The sequence below is a fragment of the Phocoena phocoena genome, chromosome 3, assembly GCF_963924675.1.
Source record: "Phocoena phocoena chromosome 3, mPhoPho1.1, whole genome shotgun sequence".
Taxonomy (NCBI): Eukaryota; Metazoa; Chordata; class Mammalia; order Artiodactyla; family Phocoenidae; genus Phocoena; species Phocoena phocoena.
Window position 1 is genome coordinate 105510499 of NC_089221.1, and position 16670 is coordinate 105527168.

Consider the following 16670-nt stretch of genomic DNA (forward strand, 5'->3'; position numbering starts at 1 on the left):
AATATTATTTTATCAGAGTTGGAGTGGATTCTGGATAGTCACTCAACCTTCTAAAACATGATTTATTCTTATGTTTTTACGATACCTAGAAAAAGTATTAACTTTGCAAAGTATATTAAATAGAAACAATCTGGTCTAGTGGAAGACCATGTATTAATTTATTTCGTCATTCAAATATTCAGAAAACATATACTGAAGGGATACCAGTTAAAAAAAGAGACACTGCTTAGCAATACTTCTCTTCATTTTGTACCGCATCCCTAGCTTCCCCATTTGTTTACACTGTATACTCAGCTAACTGCCAGCTGTCTCCCCCATCTCCTGGGACAAAATTGGGTTACTTGCTAGCTTTCAGTCTCTCCTTCTCTTCTCCCTTCCCACCTACCCCCATCCTAGTCTGGGTCCCTTCTGCCCAGACCTGATAGGTATCCTGTGTTGTTTTGTCCCAGATCCATAAGACATACAGAAATTAGGGCAAATGTCAAATAAATTCGCTGCATGTAGCGAGGCAGCTGTGTGTTTTGGGAGGAGTTTCAAAGAGGTAAGTGATGCCATGGGAAGTTGAAGCTTGGTGGCAATATATATGGCCTAACCACTAATCAGAATACGTGCACTGACAAGTAAGTGAAGGTTTATAGAAAACAATCAGACAGAATATTTGAAATCATGATTGTCTTTGTAAATGCAGGAGCATTGTCACCATACTCATACAGTATTTGCTACTTCCCATTTATTGGGGAAAACAGTGGTGGTAATGGGATTGCAGGAATTCTTTAAATGAAGAGGGCTGGGCACATTTAGTATGAAAGAGCAGGGATGAAATAGGCCTTATTCCAGGTACAGAGTTATGCTTGGGAAAAGCCAAGAGAATAAGAGAAGTTTACATTTAGTAAAGTGCCTGACCAAATGTTTGCGCAAGTACCTAATTCTAAGGCTAAGAGGTTTTCCATCTTTTTTCATTGCTTTTGGTAGGAGACACAGGATTACTATTAGTAAGGATTACTATTTAGCCTTCCCATATTATGTCTAAACACTACACATATTACTTTAATTATTGCAAACCCCTGCAAGGTAGGAATCATCCCCATTTCCTATGAGGAACCCGAGGAGTAACTTCCATAAAGTTACATTGCTATCAACAGCAAATCCCCAACTGTCTGACTCCAGTGTATTTGTTGTTTCAGCTAATAGGATATAATCTGAGTTTCCTAAAACAATGAGATTGAGGGATTCTCAAGCTTTCAAGGGAAAGCTTAGTGGGGTTGAGAGCAGTAGAAATCATGCCTGAAATCACTTCACATACAGTCTTCAAAAATGGAGAGAAAATAACTTTCAAATATTTCCAAATATATTTTTTTAACGTCTGAGGTAAAAGGAGGGTATGGAGTGAAAGCCAAGCTGTCAGTGTAGTGGAAAGGGCCTCAAGAAGACTGGAATTACATTGCAATCCGGATTCTACCACCTTGGACCCAGCACTCACCTTCTTTAGGCCTCATTTCTTTATAAGTAATTTAGATTTTCAAGGTCCTTTTAAGTTATTAAAACTTTACTTGAATACTTATAAACTCCTAACACCAACTTCAAAAAAGAACCTTTTCAACTTTTTAATTGTCAAGGGCGTTAAGGAAGGAGGTATTATAGATAACAAACAGGGTAGGAAATAGAACCGTTAACAAGAAGAGTATCGCCACTAATAGAGTGCCCGGAAATTCAAGGAGGATGATATTCAACCGGTGCCCTTCACTAATTCTTATGTGCATGATTAATATTTAAAGAACATTCTAGGGCTTCCCTGGTGGCGCAGGGGTTCAGAGTCCGCCTGCCGATGCAGGGGACACAGGTTCGTACCCCGGTCCGGGAAGATCCCACATGCCGCGGAGCAGCAGGGCCCGTGAGCCATGGCCGCTGAGCCTGCGCGTCCGGAGCCTGTGCTCCGCAACGGGAGAGGCCACAACAGTGAGAAGCCCGCGTACCGGAAAATAAATAAATAAAGAAAAAAAGAAAGAAAGAAAGAAAGAACATTCTAGTCTTCATTTCTGCCATTATTAAGGTAACTAACCTGTAATTACTCTACTGATGCGTCCCTAAAGGGTTGAGTTGGCCTTCCAGCTTATAGTTGAGGGCGAGGCTCTGGAGGCGATTGAAACCGCCTGGGTTCAAAGGCAGTCCTGTCGCCTGCCGGGCTGCTGTAAGGAAATTCATCTATTACGTGGATACATTTTCAAATGGAAGGAATCTGGTTCCCACACCACAGAATGTGTGGATGGATAATCCACGAAAAGCCCAGGGCAGGGCACATAGTAAACTTCAATAAATGTTAAGTCTAAAAGTTTAAAAGTTTTAAAAGTTTTCAAAGGGATTGATGGACATTCTATTAGAACTGTGGTCAATTACATTTCAGGGGAATCCCTTTTCAAAGCAAAAAGCATTTCTACTTAAGTTTTCACAAGTTTCGATTTTGATACATGGGATTTTAGTGAAGCATGACCATGAAGAGCTTGTGCTATTTACTTAGTAACATGTTAATCATATCACTTGTGAGGTGGTTTTGATTTTATAAAGCCCTAAATTGTTAAGAAATAAACGGATCGGGGACCGCCCATCAGCACTGGCTTTTCTGTGGTCTTTATCCATCCGCTTCAAGACACGCGTGCGTCAATTTGATGGGAGGAGGTGTTTTGCTACACCGTTTTCCACCTGAGAGAAAAATAAAGGTTTGCACTTGGAACGCGCACGCAGTTGGTCTTGAACCTCGGACACCAGCGCTCATTATATAACTCCACAGCGGCCGGGCCTCCAGGCCTTTTTCCGAACCCTCACCGCGGGGCGGGGATAAGGTTACAACGCCCGCGGTCGTCCCGGGCTCTACGAGTTGTGCGTGTGTCAGTTAGAGACGTTTACATTTGAATTTCCCTGAACCGCCGGGTGTGGGCGGCGGCACGGACCCGCCCCGGAAGCCTCTGGGCCCCTTCCCGCCATCCGCCGATCCGACCCGACTAGCGGTCCCCGCGGGCTGGTGGGAAAGCACAGCCGGCGCGGAGCCCAAAGCCGCCGCTCGAGCAGTCCCCGGGACCCCTCCCCACAGCCCTCAGTCCTTCCGCCCGCAGCCACGCCCAGCCGGGCGCGCCGAGCCGACGGTTGCCTGAGGGCCAGATTTTGAATTTACAGGCCCGGCCCCCGAGTTGCCGGCCCCCCATTGGCCAGAGACGGTCACGTGGATACGCCGGAGCGCGCCGGCCATCTTGGGGAGCGCGGCGCCGCGGCCCGCGCCACCTCCGCCCCCCGCGGCTCGCAGCCAGACCGCCCCTCCGCCCTCCTCCCCCCGCCCGCGGCTCAGCGCCGCCTGAGAGGAAACAAAGTGCTGCGGGCGGGAGACTCGGCGGCGGCGGCGGCGGCGGCGGTGGCGGCGCGCGGACTCTGCTCGGCTCTCCCGGCCACCCTCACCCTGTATTTCCTGAGCGTGTGTGAGTGTGTGCATGTTTTCTTACAAAGGACGTTTTACGTTTAATTGATTCGTAGTCCTCTCCCTTTGCCCTTTGTGCTGTAACCCCTCTCCCGCCATCCCAGGTGCTTCGTCCTTCCCCCGACGTCTGCCTCTCCGCGAGCGCGGATCGTCGGTTCGTGCTTTCCCTCACGCTTCTCCGACTGACGCCCCCTCCGTGTTCCGGCGCTGCCCGCGGCCTCAGCGCTCAGCTCTCCTCGCCGATCGCCATGGCGACAGCGACCCCCGTGCAGCCGCGGACGGGCAGCCGCGCCGGCGGCCCCGCCACGCCACTGAGCCCCACGCGGCTGTCGCGGTTGCAAGAGAAGGAGGAGCTGCGCGAGCTCAACGACCGGCTGGCCGTGTACATCGACAAGGTGCGCAGCCTGGAGACGGAGAACAGCGCGCTGCAGCTGCAGGTGACGGAGCGTGAGGAGGTGCGCGGCCGCGAGCTCACCGGCCTCAAGGCACTCTACGAGACCGAGCTGGCCGACGCGCGACGCGCGCTCGACGACACGGCCCGCGAGCGCGCCAAGCTGCAGATCGAGCTGGGCAAGTTCAAGGCCGAGCACGACCAGCTGCTCCTCAAGTGAGTGCCGGGGGCGCAGCTCGGGCGGGAGGGCGAGGGCCGGGGTGCTCACGTCCTTCGGAAGGGGCAGGGTCTCGGTCTCTAAGAAGGAGAAAGAATCTAGTGTTTTTCACCGGGGGCGGGGGTCGCGCGGGGGTCTCAAGCTGTAGTGATGGTGGGACCGGGATGCACATTTCCCGATCCTGGATACCCAGTGGGACTCGGCGAAGTGCGCGCCTGGGGCCGCCAGCGACAGGCGACCGGCTTCGGGCCTCGGACCCCGGGATCCAGAAAGCTTTAAACGCGCGGAGATCGGGCGGGCGCCAGGTGCGGGGAGGTTGCGTCTGGGCGCGCGCTCGAATGCGCGCCCCGGTTTCCGGCCGGGCCCGAGACAAAGCGTCTGGTGGGTTTGCGGTGCAGGAATGGCCGGCCGGGGAGGACCGGCTGCCCGCCTGGAGAATGAATGAGCTCTGCGCGGGCGGAGAGAGGAAGGGGAGGGACCTGCCTCCGGCGTCCCGGTCTCCCGGGGGTGGGTCCCGCTTTGGCGCGCTCAGTCTTGGCCCTGTGACATTTTGCGATCTTTCTGCGCCTGCCTTGGGCGAAGAGGGAGGGGCGGAGTCTGAACTGCGCGCCACTGTCGGCTCTGGGCAAGTTGGGTGTTCAAGCTGGTTAGCTTTCTCTGGAGAAAGGTGTTCTTTCTTTATGCCGAGACAGGCCGCGGTCTTTGGGTGTTTCTCTGCACCGGACTCCGCAAGCTGGGTTTTTTCACGTCTTGGCCACCGTTCTCGGATCGACGAACCGCCTGCCCTCCCGCAGCAGTCCTCTCCCCTAGCTTTTGTATCGCCCAGACATAGTCACTTGCTTTTTCGGGTGTAGAGGAGACCCAGCTCAGTCCCCGCATCTGTCCTTATGTTGACAGGCCAGGGCAGGTGAAAGGGTGTTGTGTAAATGTGGAGAGTTGTGGCGAGGGAGGGCTTGTAATTTTTTCACATAAGAGGGTCTGAATTTTTCAGTTAGGGCACACGGATAAACTAGCAAGCCTTTGCCGATCCTACCTTGCCTTTCTGATGAGCAAAATGTCATAGTTATCCTCAGTAGGCAGCTAGTGTTGAAGTCACGCTTTAGAATATTGCTCGGTTTGCCTCCAGAATTCCGGTGGTCTTCATCCCCTCTTGCCAGTTGAAATCTGTGGAGATACCTGATTCTGACTTTGACTTTGTGTTCCCCTGAATGTCCCTCTGTCTCCGTGTAAATGTTCCTGTCTCAGTCTCTGTGATTTTCACTATGTGAATCTCAACTTCCCCATCTTGTTCAATACTTGAAAAACGGTTCATAAAGAATGTGTGCACTTGGTAAAAAAAAATGTATAGATGGGCTTATAGTGAAAAACGATGTCTCTTGCCTTCTTCCAGGAGACAATCACATTTAGCCTTTTTTGTTTTTATTTCTTTGAGTATTTAGTTCCACAAAATAAAAATAATAAGTTTATGTTTCTGTTTCCTGGATTTTCTAATCTTTGGAGTCGTCTTTTGAAATGGGTCAGTTCACTCACTACTGTCTCCATCTTCCTCCAAACTTTTCATTACTGAATTTCTTCATATCTTGGATGCCATTGCTTATATGATTCACCATTATCACATGTACCACTAAGAAGAAAAACGTAAGGGCCCACTATGCAGGATCCATCCTGTTGGACCCACCCTGTTTTCAGAGATGTTAAAGTGTGACACAGATTAAGTATGTTACCTGCCAGTCACTGTTTTATGTAGAGGATACAGAGATTTGAAAAAAATAAGTTACTGCCCTTATGTTGATGATAGGGGAGATACCCAGCAAGCGAATAAAAATTGTATTTCAGCTAATCTGAAACATTTTGATGCTGGTGCTTTTATAATCTTTTCAGAAGGTATCCACTGAAGGTTTTTCACACAGTAACAAGACTGCCACCTGGCTGACTGTAGTTGTAAAATGCTCTGCATGGATTGTAAAAATGCATGCTGGTTTCATCAAGATTAAAAAGTGAAGAATATATGTGTTAGAATCAATGAAATCAGTGAATGTGATATAATGTTAGGATAACAGATACTAGGGGAATAAAAATAGAGCAGGGTGAAGGGATGGTATAGTTAAGGAAGGCCTGTCTGAGGGCTTGACAATTGAAAACAATTTTCTTTGAGATATCAGGTAGTGTACTGGGATTTTATAGATAGATAAATGTCTATATATAACTATATAGAGAGAGCCTGAACATATATATCTATTAGGATTAGATGTATTTTATTTTCTGATGTGCCATCAATTCCTCAAAACATACCACATTTTACTTTCATATTTCAATCCTGACTTTCTTTGTACAATTTTGTTCCTAAATAGCCTTCCATTTTTCTTGCTGATTAAAGAAAATTTTGCCTTTAGCATATCTTCAAACTTTTAAAAGATATCTAATCATAATATCTATTATATGAGGCTACTTTCTTCCCTTAAGCTCTCTGCTCTTAAGACATGATGTGCAGTTGACGTCTTAGGAATTTACCTGATTTAGACCCAGTTTCCTCCTGTATCATATATTTTCAGTTCCTTGGTTTCTTCCTTCATTTTATTGGAGAACATCCTTAAGTTACTTATTCAGAAAAGATGGCAGGAGGTAGACTTTCCAAGTCTCGTGTATCTGAAAATAATTTTGATTTTTGTCTCATGCTTGATGAATAGTTGGGCTAGGTATAGAATACTGGTTCAACATTTTTCCTCACAGCTTGGAAAGTATCATATTGCCCCGTTGTCTTCTAGTAGCCAGTTGTTGTTCATGTCTACCTAATGCCAGTCACAGTTACTTTCTTTTGGTAATTGCTTTGCCTCTCGGGAAGCTTTGGAATTTTCTTTTCTCCTGGTTTTCTGGGATTGCATGGTGATAGGTCTAGGTATGGATATTCTCTTATGCATTGTAGTTGTTATAAGCAGGTCCTTTCCATTTAAAGTCTTGGTCTTTGTTTAGCTCTGGGAATTTTACTTTATTCTGTGTTTTCTGTGCTCCATTTTCTTTGTTCTCTCCTGTTGGAATGTTGAACTCTTGGGTTTCTTGTTTCCTTATAATTCTTTTTTTCATCCTGGGAAATTACTTTGCTCTTCTCCAGCTCAATAGTGACATTTAAAGGCACAAGTCATACTTTTAATTCCAAGAAATCTTTTTGTACAGGTATCTCTTTTTTTCAGCTTGTGAAATCAGTGAATGTGATATAATGTTAGGATAACAGATACTAGGGGAATAAAAATAGAGCAGGGTGAAGGGATGGTATAGTTAAGGAAGGCCTGTCTGAGGGCCTTTTTATTTTTAAGGATGTGTTTATTTTTGTGTTTATTTTTAAGGATGATTATTTTCTTTAATCTGTCTGTGGGTAATATTTAGGGTTTTCTTTTTGTGTTTATTTTTTTATTTTTTTATTTTTTTTTTTTTGCGGTACGCGGGCCTCTCACTGTTGTGGCCTCTCCCGTTGCGGAGCACAGGCTCCGGACGCGCAGGCTCAGTGGCCATGGCTCACGGGCCCAGCCGCTCCGCGGCATGCGGGATCTTCCCGGACCGGGGCACGAACCCGTGTCCCCTGCATCGGCAGGCAGACTCTCAACCGCTGCGCCACCAGGGAAGGCCCTTTGTGTTTATTTTTAAGGATGATTATTTTCTTTAATCTGTCTGTGGGTAATATTTAGGGTTTTCTTTTTAAATTCTCTTCTGTTAATTGGATTATCTCTTTTCCCTCCCTGGTCACTTGTTCTTTTTGTTTGGTTTGCTTTTTATCTTCCTACTCATTTTTGTCAATTGCTGATCCTTGGTTGTCTACATTTTCAAATGAAGAACTAGGTAATGCTTGAATATTACTGCCGAGTTATTTAGGTATCTCCTTCCCACTTTTCTGAGTGTAAGAGCATATTAGGATCTCTTTATGTAGGAATGGGATGTATTCTTGGCCAACTTGTTGGAAAGCCTGCAGTTATGTTAAGGGGTGCCCAGGAGGGCGAGGTGCAAAGCTGTTTCATGAGTTAATCCCTCATTTTAAGTCTGCCTCACTTTCTCCTGTAGCCCCTGTGTGCACGTTCTGTGGTAGGTACTTTTATCTATATATTTTTTTAAGCCACTAAGTTTTTATTTTTTTTTAATTAATTAATTTATTTATCTTTGGCTGTGTTGGGTCTTTGTTGCTGCACACAGGCTTTCTCTAGTTGCAGCAAGTGGGGACTACTCTTCATTGTGGTGTGCAGGCTTCTCATTGCAGTGGCTTCTCTTGTTGCAGAGCATGGGCCCTAGGCACGCAGGCTTCAGTAGTTGTGGCGTAAGGGCTTAGTTGCTCCGCGGCATGTGGGATCTTCCCGGACCGGGGCTCAAACCCATGTCCCCTGTATTGGCAAGCAGATTCTTAACCACTGTGTCACCAGGGACGTCCTCTACATTTTATCTACTAGAAATTTGTTGAAATGTTTGCTAATGATTCTTTTTCTGTTCACTTTCTTGCTGAGGGTTTATTTGTTGTTTAGTGCTTTTTTCCCTTAATATTTATGTTTATTTTGGGCTGCGTTGGGTCTCCGTTCCTGCATGCGGGCTTTCTCTAGTTGTGGCGAGCAGGGGCTACTCTTGATTGCGGTGCGTGGGCTTCTCATTTGTGGTGGCTACTCTTGTTGCTGAGCACGGGCTCTAGGCGCACAGGCTTCAGTAGTTGTGGCACGTGGACTCAGTATTTGTGGCTCGTGGGCTCTAGAGAGCAGGCTCAGTAGTTGTGGTGCACGGGCTTAGTTGCTCTGTGGCATGTGGGATCTTCTCAGACCAGGGATCAAACCTGTGTCACCTGTGTTGGCAGGCGGATTCTTAACCACTGCGCCACCAGGGAAGTCCCTACTGCTTTTTTATTAGGGTCTAGTGGGGAGGTCAGTGCCTGTGCATAGTAATCCTTGGAAATCTTGGAAATATTTTAATTTTGAACAATAATTGAAGTACAATTTGTAAGATGAAAAGGAAGAAATGTTTTATTATCTGTTTGGGTCCATTGAGCTCTTTTGTTTAAGAATAATTTTCTGTAATTTATTTGGAGTTAGAGTCTTTGTAATTAGTCTGTTAGGTGGATTTAGATTAAGAAAGCAATTCTTGGGGCTTCCCTGGTGGCGCAGTGGTTGAGAATCTGCCTGCCAATTCAGGCGACACAGGTTCGAGCCCTGGTCTGGGAAGATTCCACATGCCGCGGAGCAACTAGGCCTTTGAACCACAACTACTGAGCCTGCGCGTCCGGAGCTTGTGCTCTGCAACAAGAGAGGCCGCGACAGTGAGAGGCCCGCGCACCGCGATGAAGAGTGGCCCCTGCTCGCCGCAACTAGAGAAAGCCCTCGCACAGAAGCATAGACCCAACACAGCCAAAAATAAATAAATAAGCTTTCATTTAAAAAGAAAGAAAAAAAAGAAAGCAAGTCTTGAGAGAATTATAGATTCCAAAATTACTTAGTCCCTTTTTGGTTCTTTAGCATACAACATACCTCAAAGACAGAAGAATTCTTGGAGACACTTGTCCTGCTAGAACGAATTTGACAACGGCTTCTGTGCAGGTGGTCTCTTACAGGGAAACTGATCTTAGATCTAAGATATAGCTACTCCAGTTCATTCCAAGCCTAATTATATTTCATTGGAAGCTTTTTTGAATACTTGCCAAGAATGATGATGAATACCATCAGTCAACACTTTAAACAAAAAAAGCAAAGAAAAATTGACTTAATTGAGAATTTCAGTATTAAATAATTCTGCAGGAAAACTAAATGTAAGAGAAAGTTATGTGGAACAGTTGTTCAGTAACTAATTTTGTAGATGCATACATTTTTTTTTCTTCAGTGGTACAGATCCATAGTCTTTTATGTAAAACCCTTATAGCCACAAGTGTTTGGAATTAAAAGCAATTCCAACTTTAAGAAGGTAGTATGATGCGTATACTGTATATGACATCCCAGTGGGGTCTGGGGTAGCACTCTAGGTGAAACAGGTATTTCTGCAGGGAAAGATTAATAGTCACAGTAAATGGAGAAAGACAACTAAAAATAGCCTCATGTCCATTCAGGTCAAGTTTTGTCACCAAATGAATTAATGAAAATTTAAGTTTTAGAGCTCTGGGATTACATATAAGAGTAATGATTCATGTTTTTTAATTGACTACTTCTTAGTAACTTTGCTTGACTCATCAGGTTCTAGAAGTTGTGCTTTATTCCTCAAACACAAATAAATTTGATTGATTGATTGGTTCACAGTAGATATTCAAGCTTGAAAGGATGCAAAATTAACTCTAAAGTCATTTTCTCTTTTTTGAGAATTATGAATTAATTAGGAAACTGGAGATGGGGGCTCACTGGAATATAACTAATATAATGGATGCTGTAGCATTGTTTGAGATGCTGAGCAAGTCAATTTACTGTCCCTTCATTAAAAAAAAATTTTTTTAAAGGATGTCCCGGGACTTCCCTGGTGGCATACTGGATAAGAATCCACCTGCCAGGCTTCCCTGGTGGCGCAGTGGTTGGGAGTCTGCCTGCCGATGCAGGGGACGTGGGTTCGTGCCCCGGTCTGGGAGGATCCCACATGCCGTGGAGCGGCTGGGCCCATGAGCCGTGGCCGCTGGGCCTGTGCATCTGGAGCCTGTGCTCAGGCGGCGGGAGAGGCCACAACAGTGAGAGGCCCGGGTATCGCAAAACAAACAAACAAACGAACAAAACAAAAAAAAGAATCCACCTGCCAATGCAGGTGACACAGGTTTGATCCCTGGTCTGGGAGGATCCCATATGCCATGGAGCGGCTAAACCTGTGCGCCACAACTACCGAACCCACATGCTGCAACTACTGAAGCCCGTGTGCCTGGAGCCCGTGTGCCTGGAGCCCGTGCTCCACAACAAGAGAAGCCACCGCAATGTAATGAGAAGCACGTGCACCGCAACAAAGAGTAGCCTCCACTCGCCACTAGAGAAAGCCTGCGCGCATCAACAAAGACCCAGTGCAGCCAAAAATATAAAACCAAATCTTAAAAAAAAATAAAAAGGATGTCCCAAGAAACATAGTTTAGTGTATTATAGGTATTGGGCCTCAAAGCCAGTGTTTTCAAATTAGTCTTTGAGATACTGGACAAAAAATTTGTTATTTAAAGCAGAATTTTATATCTTTTCAAAACAGATGGTGCTTCTTTTTAAATATAATTTCATGAAAAGAAAAGTTTTTCTTAAAATAGAATAAAGTGTAATGTTGCTTGTATTTTTTTCACAGTATATATGCACCTGAAGATTTGTAGGCTTCCTACCTTCGTCCCCAAGCAAGTTTTTTTTTTTTTTTTGCGGTACGCGGGCCTCTCGCTGCTGTGGCCTCTCCCATTGCGGAGCACAGGCTCCGGACGCGCAGGCTCAGCGGCCATGGCTCACGGGCCCAGCCGCTCCGCGGCATGTGGGATCTTCCCGGACCGGGGCACGAACCCGTGACCCCGGCATCGGCAGGCGGACTCTCAACCACTGCGCCACTAGGGAAGCCCCCCAAGCAAGTTTTGAATAGGATAGGTTTGAGGTTGAGGGGATCAAGCCTACATAGTATATCCCTTTGGGCAAACGACATTCCTCTGATTTTGCTTTGTCAGTACGTTAATAAGGAAACTTCTGTTGGGAAATTTGGATTTGTGTGTTTTCGTTAAAAAATGTGTACAGATGTTCACGTGCTACTCGCATGTATAACTGGGACACTTGTCAGTCACAGTAGCCTGAGATACAGTAGTGTTAAGCAAGAGTGCTACATGAAGTTGCACCTTCCTACATTTTGTGACTTGGGGCAGGTATTAATACTTTAATTCTTTGAGCTTTCATGCCTCATCTGTGTAATTGGGATAAGGCATAACTAGTAGTTTTCTGAATCTCAGGAAGAATTAAGAAACCCAGATCTTTTTCTAGCCTGTCATTTACTTGTCTCATAATAATGGGTGGATTTTTATCAGAATTGGCTATTTGAAGAAATTAGGAAGTATATGGAAGTGAAAGTAAATCAGATAAACTTTTTTCTCTTTCTTTGGGGAGAAGGGGGTGCTGGGGATTTACTGTATATTTGGACTTATTGTATATGTTTACTGTGTTGACTTTCTACATATTTTGGTCACACAGAATGAAATTTAGGTGCAGGGCTAAACAGTATCTTCAGGGTTGTTTTAACATTAATATTTTTCAGTTTTCAAACCTAAAGTAATAAATGCTAATCTGCTCTAGGGACTTTCCTTTGTAGGTAGGATAATTAATTGAAAAACAAAAATCTTGATCCCATATATTACTTGGTCTTTTGTTTATGCCCTTATTTTGCCCTGGTAGAAGCAAGTTGCCAGTAACACCCTTGCCTTAACATGAGAGGTATAAAACTTCATGGTAAATATTACTTTAATTTTCAAGGGAAGAACAGGAAGGATAGACGACTAGAATTGGTGTTAAAGTCTAGGTGACAGGTCCTAAGTAATGAAACCATCATGATGCTTCCTTCCCATGCTTTCAAAGGATGTTTGGTAGAGCGTATCTTTTGGAGTTGTTTATTTAAACTAGGAGGTTAGACTAGGTAATCTTTTGGTGTACCCAGGCTCAAGGAAGTAAACACACAGAATGAAAGATAAAGCACTGTAAAAATATGCTGCTGAATGTTTTTTTTTTTTGTCCATATACTCCATTATGCTTGTTCTTTTCATTTGTCCAGATGACTTCACCTCAGGTATTTCTGAGTTAGAGATCTTTAGACTTTTACATCATCACTGTAGGTCTATTTCATGCACAAATAGTGAGAATGAGCCTTAAGTGTTAATTGGGTGACGACACCCTGTCTAACTGAAGTTCCCAATTATTTCTGGGATCCAGGGAAGTTTCCTAATCAGAGTTTTTAACTTCTTTTTTTTTTTTTTTCCAATATATCTCTCTGATGAAAGGGATTGTGTTTTGGCTGTTATATTTGGGAAATTTTAAAAAACTATTTTTTTTTGTTACACAATAATTATATATTCATTATGGAAAATTAGAAAATACAGATAAACACCAAGAAGAAAATAAAAGTCACCCTTGGTTCCATAAGAGCTCTGCAGTTCTTTTTTTTTTTTTTTTTTTGCGGTATGCGGGCCTCTCACTGTTGTGGCCTCTCCCGTTGCGGAGCGCAGGCTCAGTGGCCATGGCTCACGGGCCCAGCCGCTCCGCGGCATGTGGGATCTTCCCAGACCGGGGCACGAACCCGTATCCCCTGCATCGGCAGGCGGACTCCCAACCACTGCGCCACCAGGGAAGCCCTGAAGTTTTTCTTTTTATATCCATATTATTAACGAAAAATGGGTTCATGATAAATATTGATGCGTAACCTTCTTTCATGCTACACTGCTTTGCGAACTTCTTTACATGTCAGTAAATGTGCTGTATCGTCATTTTGAAGATACGTCAACAGCCTTTAATGGGTAGGGTTAGTTTACCGTGACCAGAGATGTCGGCTTTGCAGTGACTACCTAATTTCTCAGAGGCCATAGAGGGCCATGATTATCCTCTTCCCACTTACTGACAATATCAAATTTTTTCTCCTGGTTAACATATTGATAAAAATGGTTAAATGTTGAACTAATTTACTGGTGAAATGTTAACCATTGCATAAAGTAATTACAACTTTGCCAGTTTTTGATGCCAGTAACAGCATATGGGTGTCCATTTGGGGGAATTTATTTTTAATTTCTGCAGGTTCTTTTTAGTTCTCGATCATTTTTATTGTTATGCTCATGTTGCAAACATAAAGGAGTAAAAAGATCCACATTTGGGTCATAATCTTAGGTTTCTGCTGATATCTTTGCTGTAGACCTAGATGATAAGTGAGACTTTCCCTTTTTTTTTTTTTTTTTGCGGTACACGAGCCTCTCACTGTTGTGGCCTCTTCCGTTGCGGAGCACAGGCTCCGGAAGCGCAGGCTCAGCGGCCACGGCTCACGGGCCCAGCCGCTCCGCGGCATGTGGGATCTTCCCGGACCGGGGCACGAACCCGCATCCCCTGCATCGGCAGGCGGACTCTCAACCACTGCCCCACCAGGGAAGCCCTACTTGGTCCTTTTTAAATTTAATTTTTTGCCTTTGTCTGTCTGTATTTATGTATTTATTTGTTTATGCACGCGATACGAGGGCCTCTCACTGTTGTGGCCTCTCCCGTTGCGGAACACAAGCTCCTTAGGCGCAGGCTCAGCGGCCATGGCTCACAGGCTCAGCCACTCCGCGGCATGTGGGATCTTCCCGGACCGGAACACGAACCCGTGTCCCCTGCATCGGCAGGCGTACTCTCAACCACTGCGCCACCAGGGAAGCCCCGCATTTGTGTTTATTGATCATAGGATTATAGCACTTTTATAGCTAGGAGGGGACTTGGATCATCTGATCTATCCAGCCCACTGTGTAGGTTCAGAAATTGAGACCTAGAGAGATATGAATACTGGTGCAAGATGTGGGACAAAAAGAGCTAACATTTATCTTCTGCTTATTGTGTTTGCCAGGTACTATGCTAAGTGCTTTACAGACACTGTCTTTTAAGTGTTACGATAACCCTGTTTGATGGGTGAGGAAACTTGAGGCTCAGAGAGGTTAAATATTTTGCCTGGGATAACTTAGCAGATCAATGGCAGAGCTAGAATAGATCCTAGCTCTGTCTTCTAGCATTGTTACAGGGTTTTTACGTGGATCATGCCATTTAATACCGACCTGAAGCAGGCTCATGGAGCACTGTCATCTGTCCTTGGACTTGAAGTTTTACATAAGACAGCTGACTTTCAGGTTTGGGTGCTACTTTTGGAAATGGTACTAGATGTGAGTTTTTCACAGTGATATTTGAGATAATCTTGGATTTGTCAGGAGGGTGCAGTAACTGAGGCAGCTGTTTGAAATACTGAGGGCTTCATTTGCTAATAAGGAAAGGATAAAAATGAATTACTGAAAGAGACCTCTTTTGTCTTTTCTTCCTTGTTGAAAAACTTTCCTACTTTACTCCGTGCCTTAATAATAACTTTAAAATAAACTAAAATCTCTAAATAAGTCTTGAATACTCATGGCAGAAATATTGTTTTCATTTTTTATTCAGCACACATTTGTGGGACAGGTACTGTTACGAAGTGCAGACTTGTACTGCTCCCCACACAGCAGGCCAGTAAATTGAGAAACGAGTTGTTGGGGCAAAGAATAGTGACTTTATTTGGAAGGCTAGCACACCAAGAAGATGGTGGACTAGTTTCCCAAAGAACCATCTTGCCTGGGTTTGGGTGCTAGTTTCTTTCAGAACAAAGAAGGGGAGGTGAGGGGTAAAGTAAAAAAGGTGATACGTTGTTGCTAATATTTCCTGGTTCAGGCCAGAACGGGAGGGGATATGTTCATTTCTTCTTACCTGCATCCATTCTCAGGTGGGCCTGGTTAGGGTATTCCAAGGGTATTCCAATACTAAACCAAGGTATTTTAGCTTAACTGGGAGACAGGGTTCCTGGAGATGGCTCATTATGTATACTTTAAGCTGTAGGCAACATCCATTTAATGATTAACTTATAGCAAAAGCAATAGAATACAAAGGTTAAAGTAGAAGAAACAGATCAATATGGAGTCAGGTTCTTCCCTATTACAAGTATTACCTGCCAGGCCTTGAATCAGATGCTGGTAACAGGGAGATGGGACACTTAGTGCCTGTTAACAAGTTGCTTACAATGTAGTGAGGAAGACATAAAATGCACTACAGTATTGTGATACTGTAACTGCAATATGCTAGTACAATGTAACAAGTGCTGTGATAGCAGTATCCACATCTTGCTATGGAGAAAGGGGCTACCCCTTTCTCCATACCACGTAAAGCAGAGTAGGAGCTTTGTAAAGTTTTCAGAGACATCCCAGAGGAATTGGGGAGGCAGTGAAATCTGAGTGTTGAGAGATAAGTAGGGTTGGCTTCTAAATGGAAAACATTAGTAGAGGCGTTGTCCTGAAAGGCAAGGAGAGTTACAAAGGAATGGTAGTACAGTTTTGGTGTGATAAGGCCTAGAAAGTATCCATTGACTTTGGTTCGTGGGAACTTACTGTTGACTGTGAGGAGCATCTAATGGTAGAGAAGAGCAGTAGGGTCAAAGCCACTGACCATAATTAAGGAAGAAATGAGAATAAAGGTCATGAGTTTAGGTCATAAAGAGTGTTTGATGTGAAAGGAAGAAGACATTCTTAAAGGTTGATTTAAAGTAGGTTCTTACTCAATGTTTATATAACAAAACATTGGATAGGGTACCAGAACATTTATCCCTCTAACATTCTTCACTAAAAAAATGATTGCTTCACCGCCTTTGCTTAAAACACTTTAAGTGGTTTCCAGGATAGTAGCTTCTAGGATGAAGAGTAAAATCCTCAGTATTACTTAATACTGGGGTGACCGTACAATTTAGCATTCAAACAGGGTTACTTCCTTCTTGGTGTGAAAGAGGGAGCTATTGATAATTATGCTGGGACACTGGCATCAATGGAAATTACCCTAGACAAACTTGGACATACCTAAAAGTTCTTCTCTTTATGAGCTGGCTCCTGAATGACTGTGGGTTCAACTCACACCATACTTGGTCTTGCT

The 16670-nt window shown here is 44.5% G+C and overlaps 1 protein-coding gene across 1 annotated transcript in view; it reads left to right on the forward strand.

Moving 5' to 3' along the window:
- The first annotated feature begins 3351 nt into the window (after nucleotides 1-3351).
- LMNB1 (lamin B1) overlaps nucleotides 3352-16670 on the forward strand; it is a 69822-nt gene continuing 56503 nt past the window's right edge. Inside the window, exon 1 of the mRNA XM_065873304.1 lies at nucleotides 3352-4070. Within this exon, the coding sequence (XP_065729376.1) occupies nucleotides 3712-4070 (359 nt within the window). The 5' untranslated portion in view covers nucleotides 3352-3711. The remainder of the gene's footprint in view (nucleotides 4071-16670) is intronic.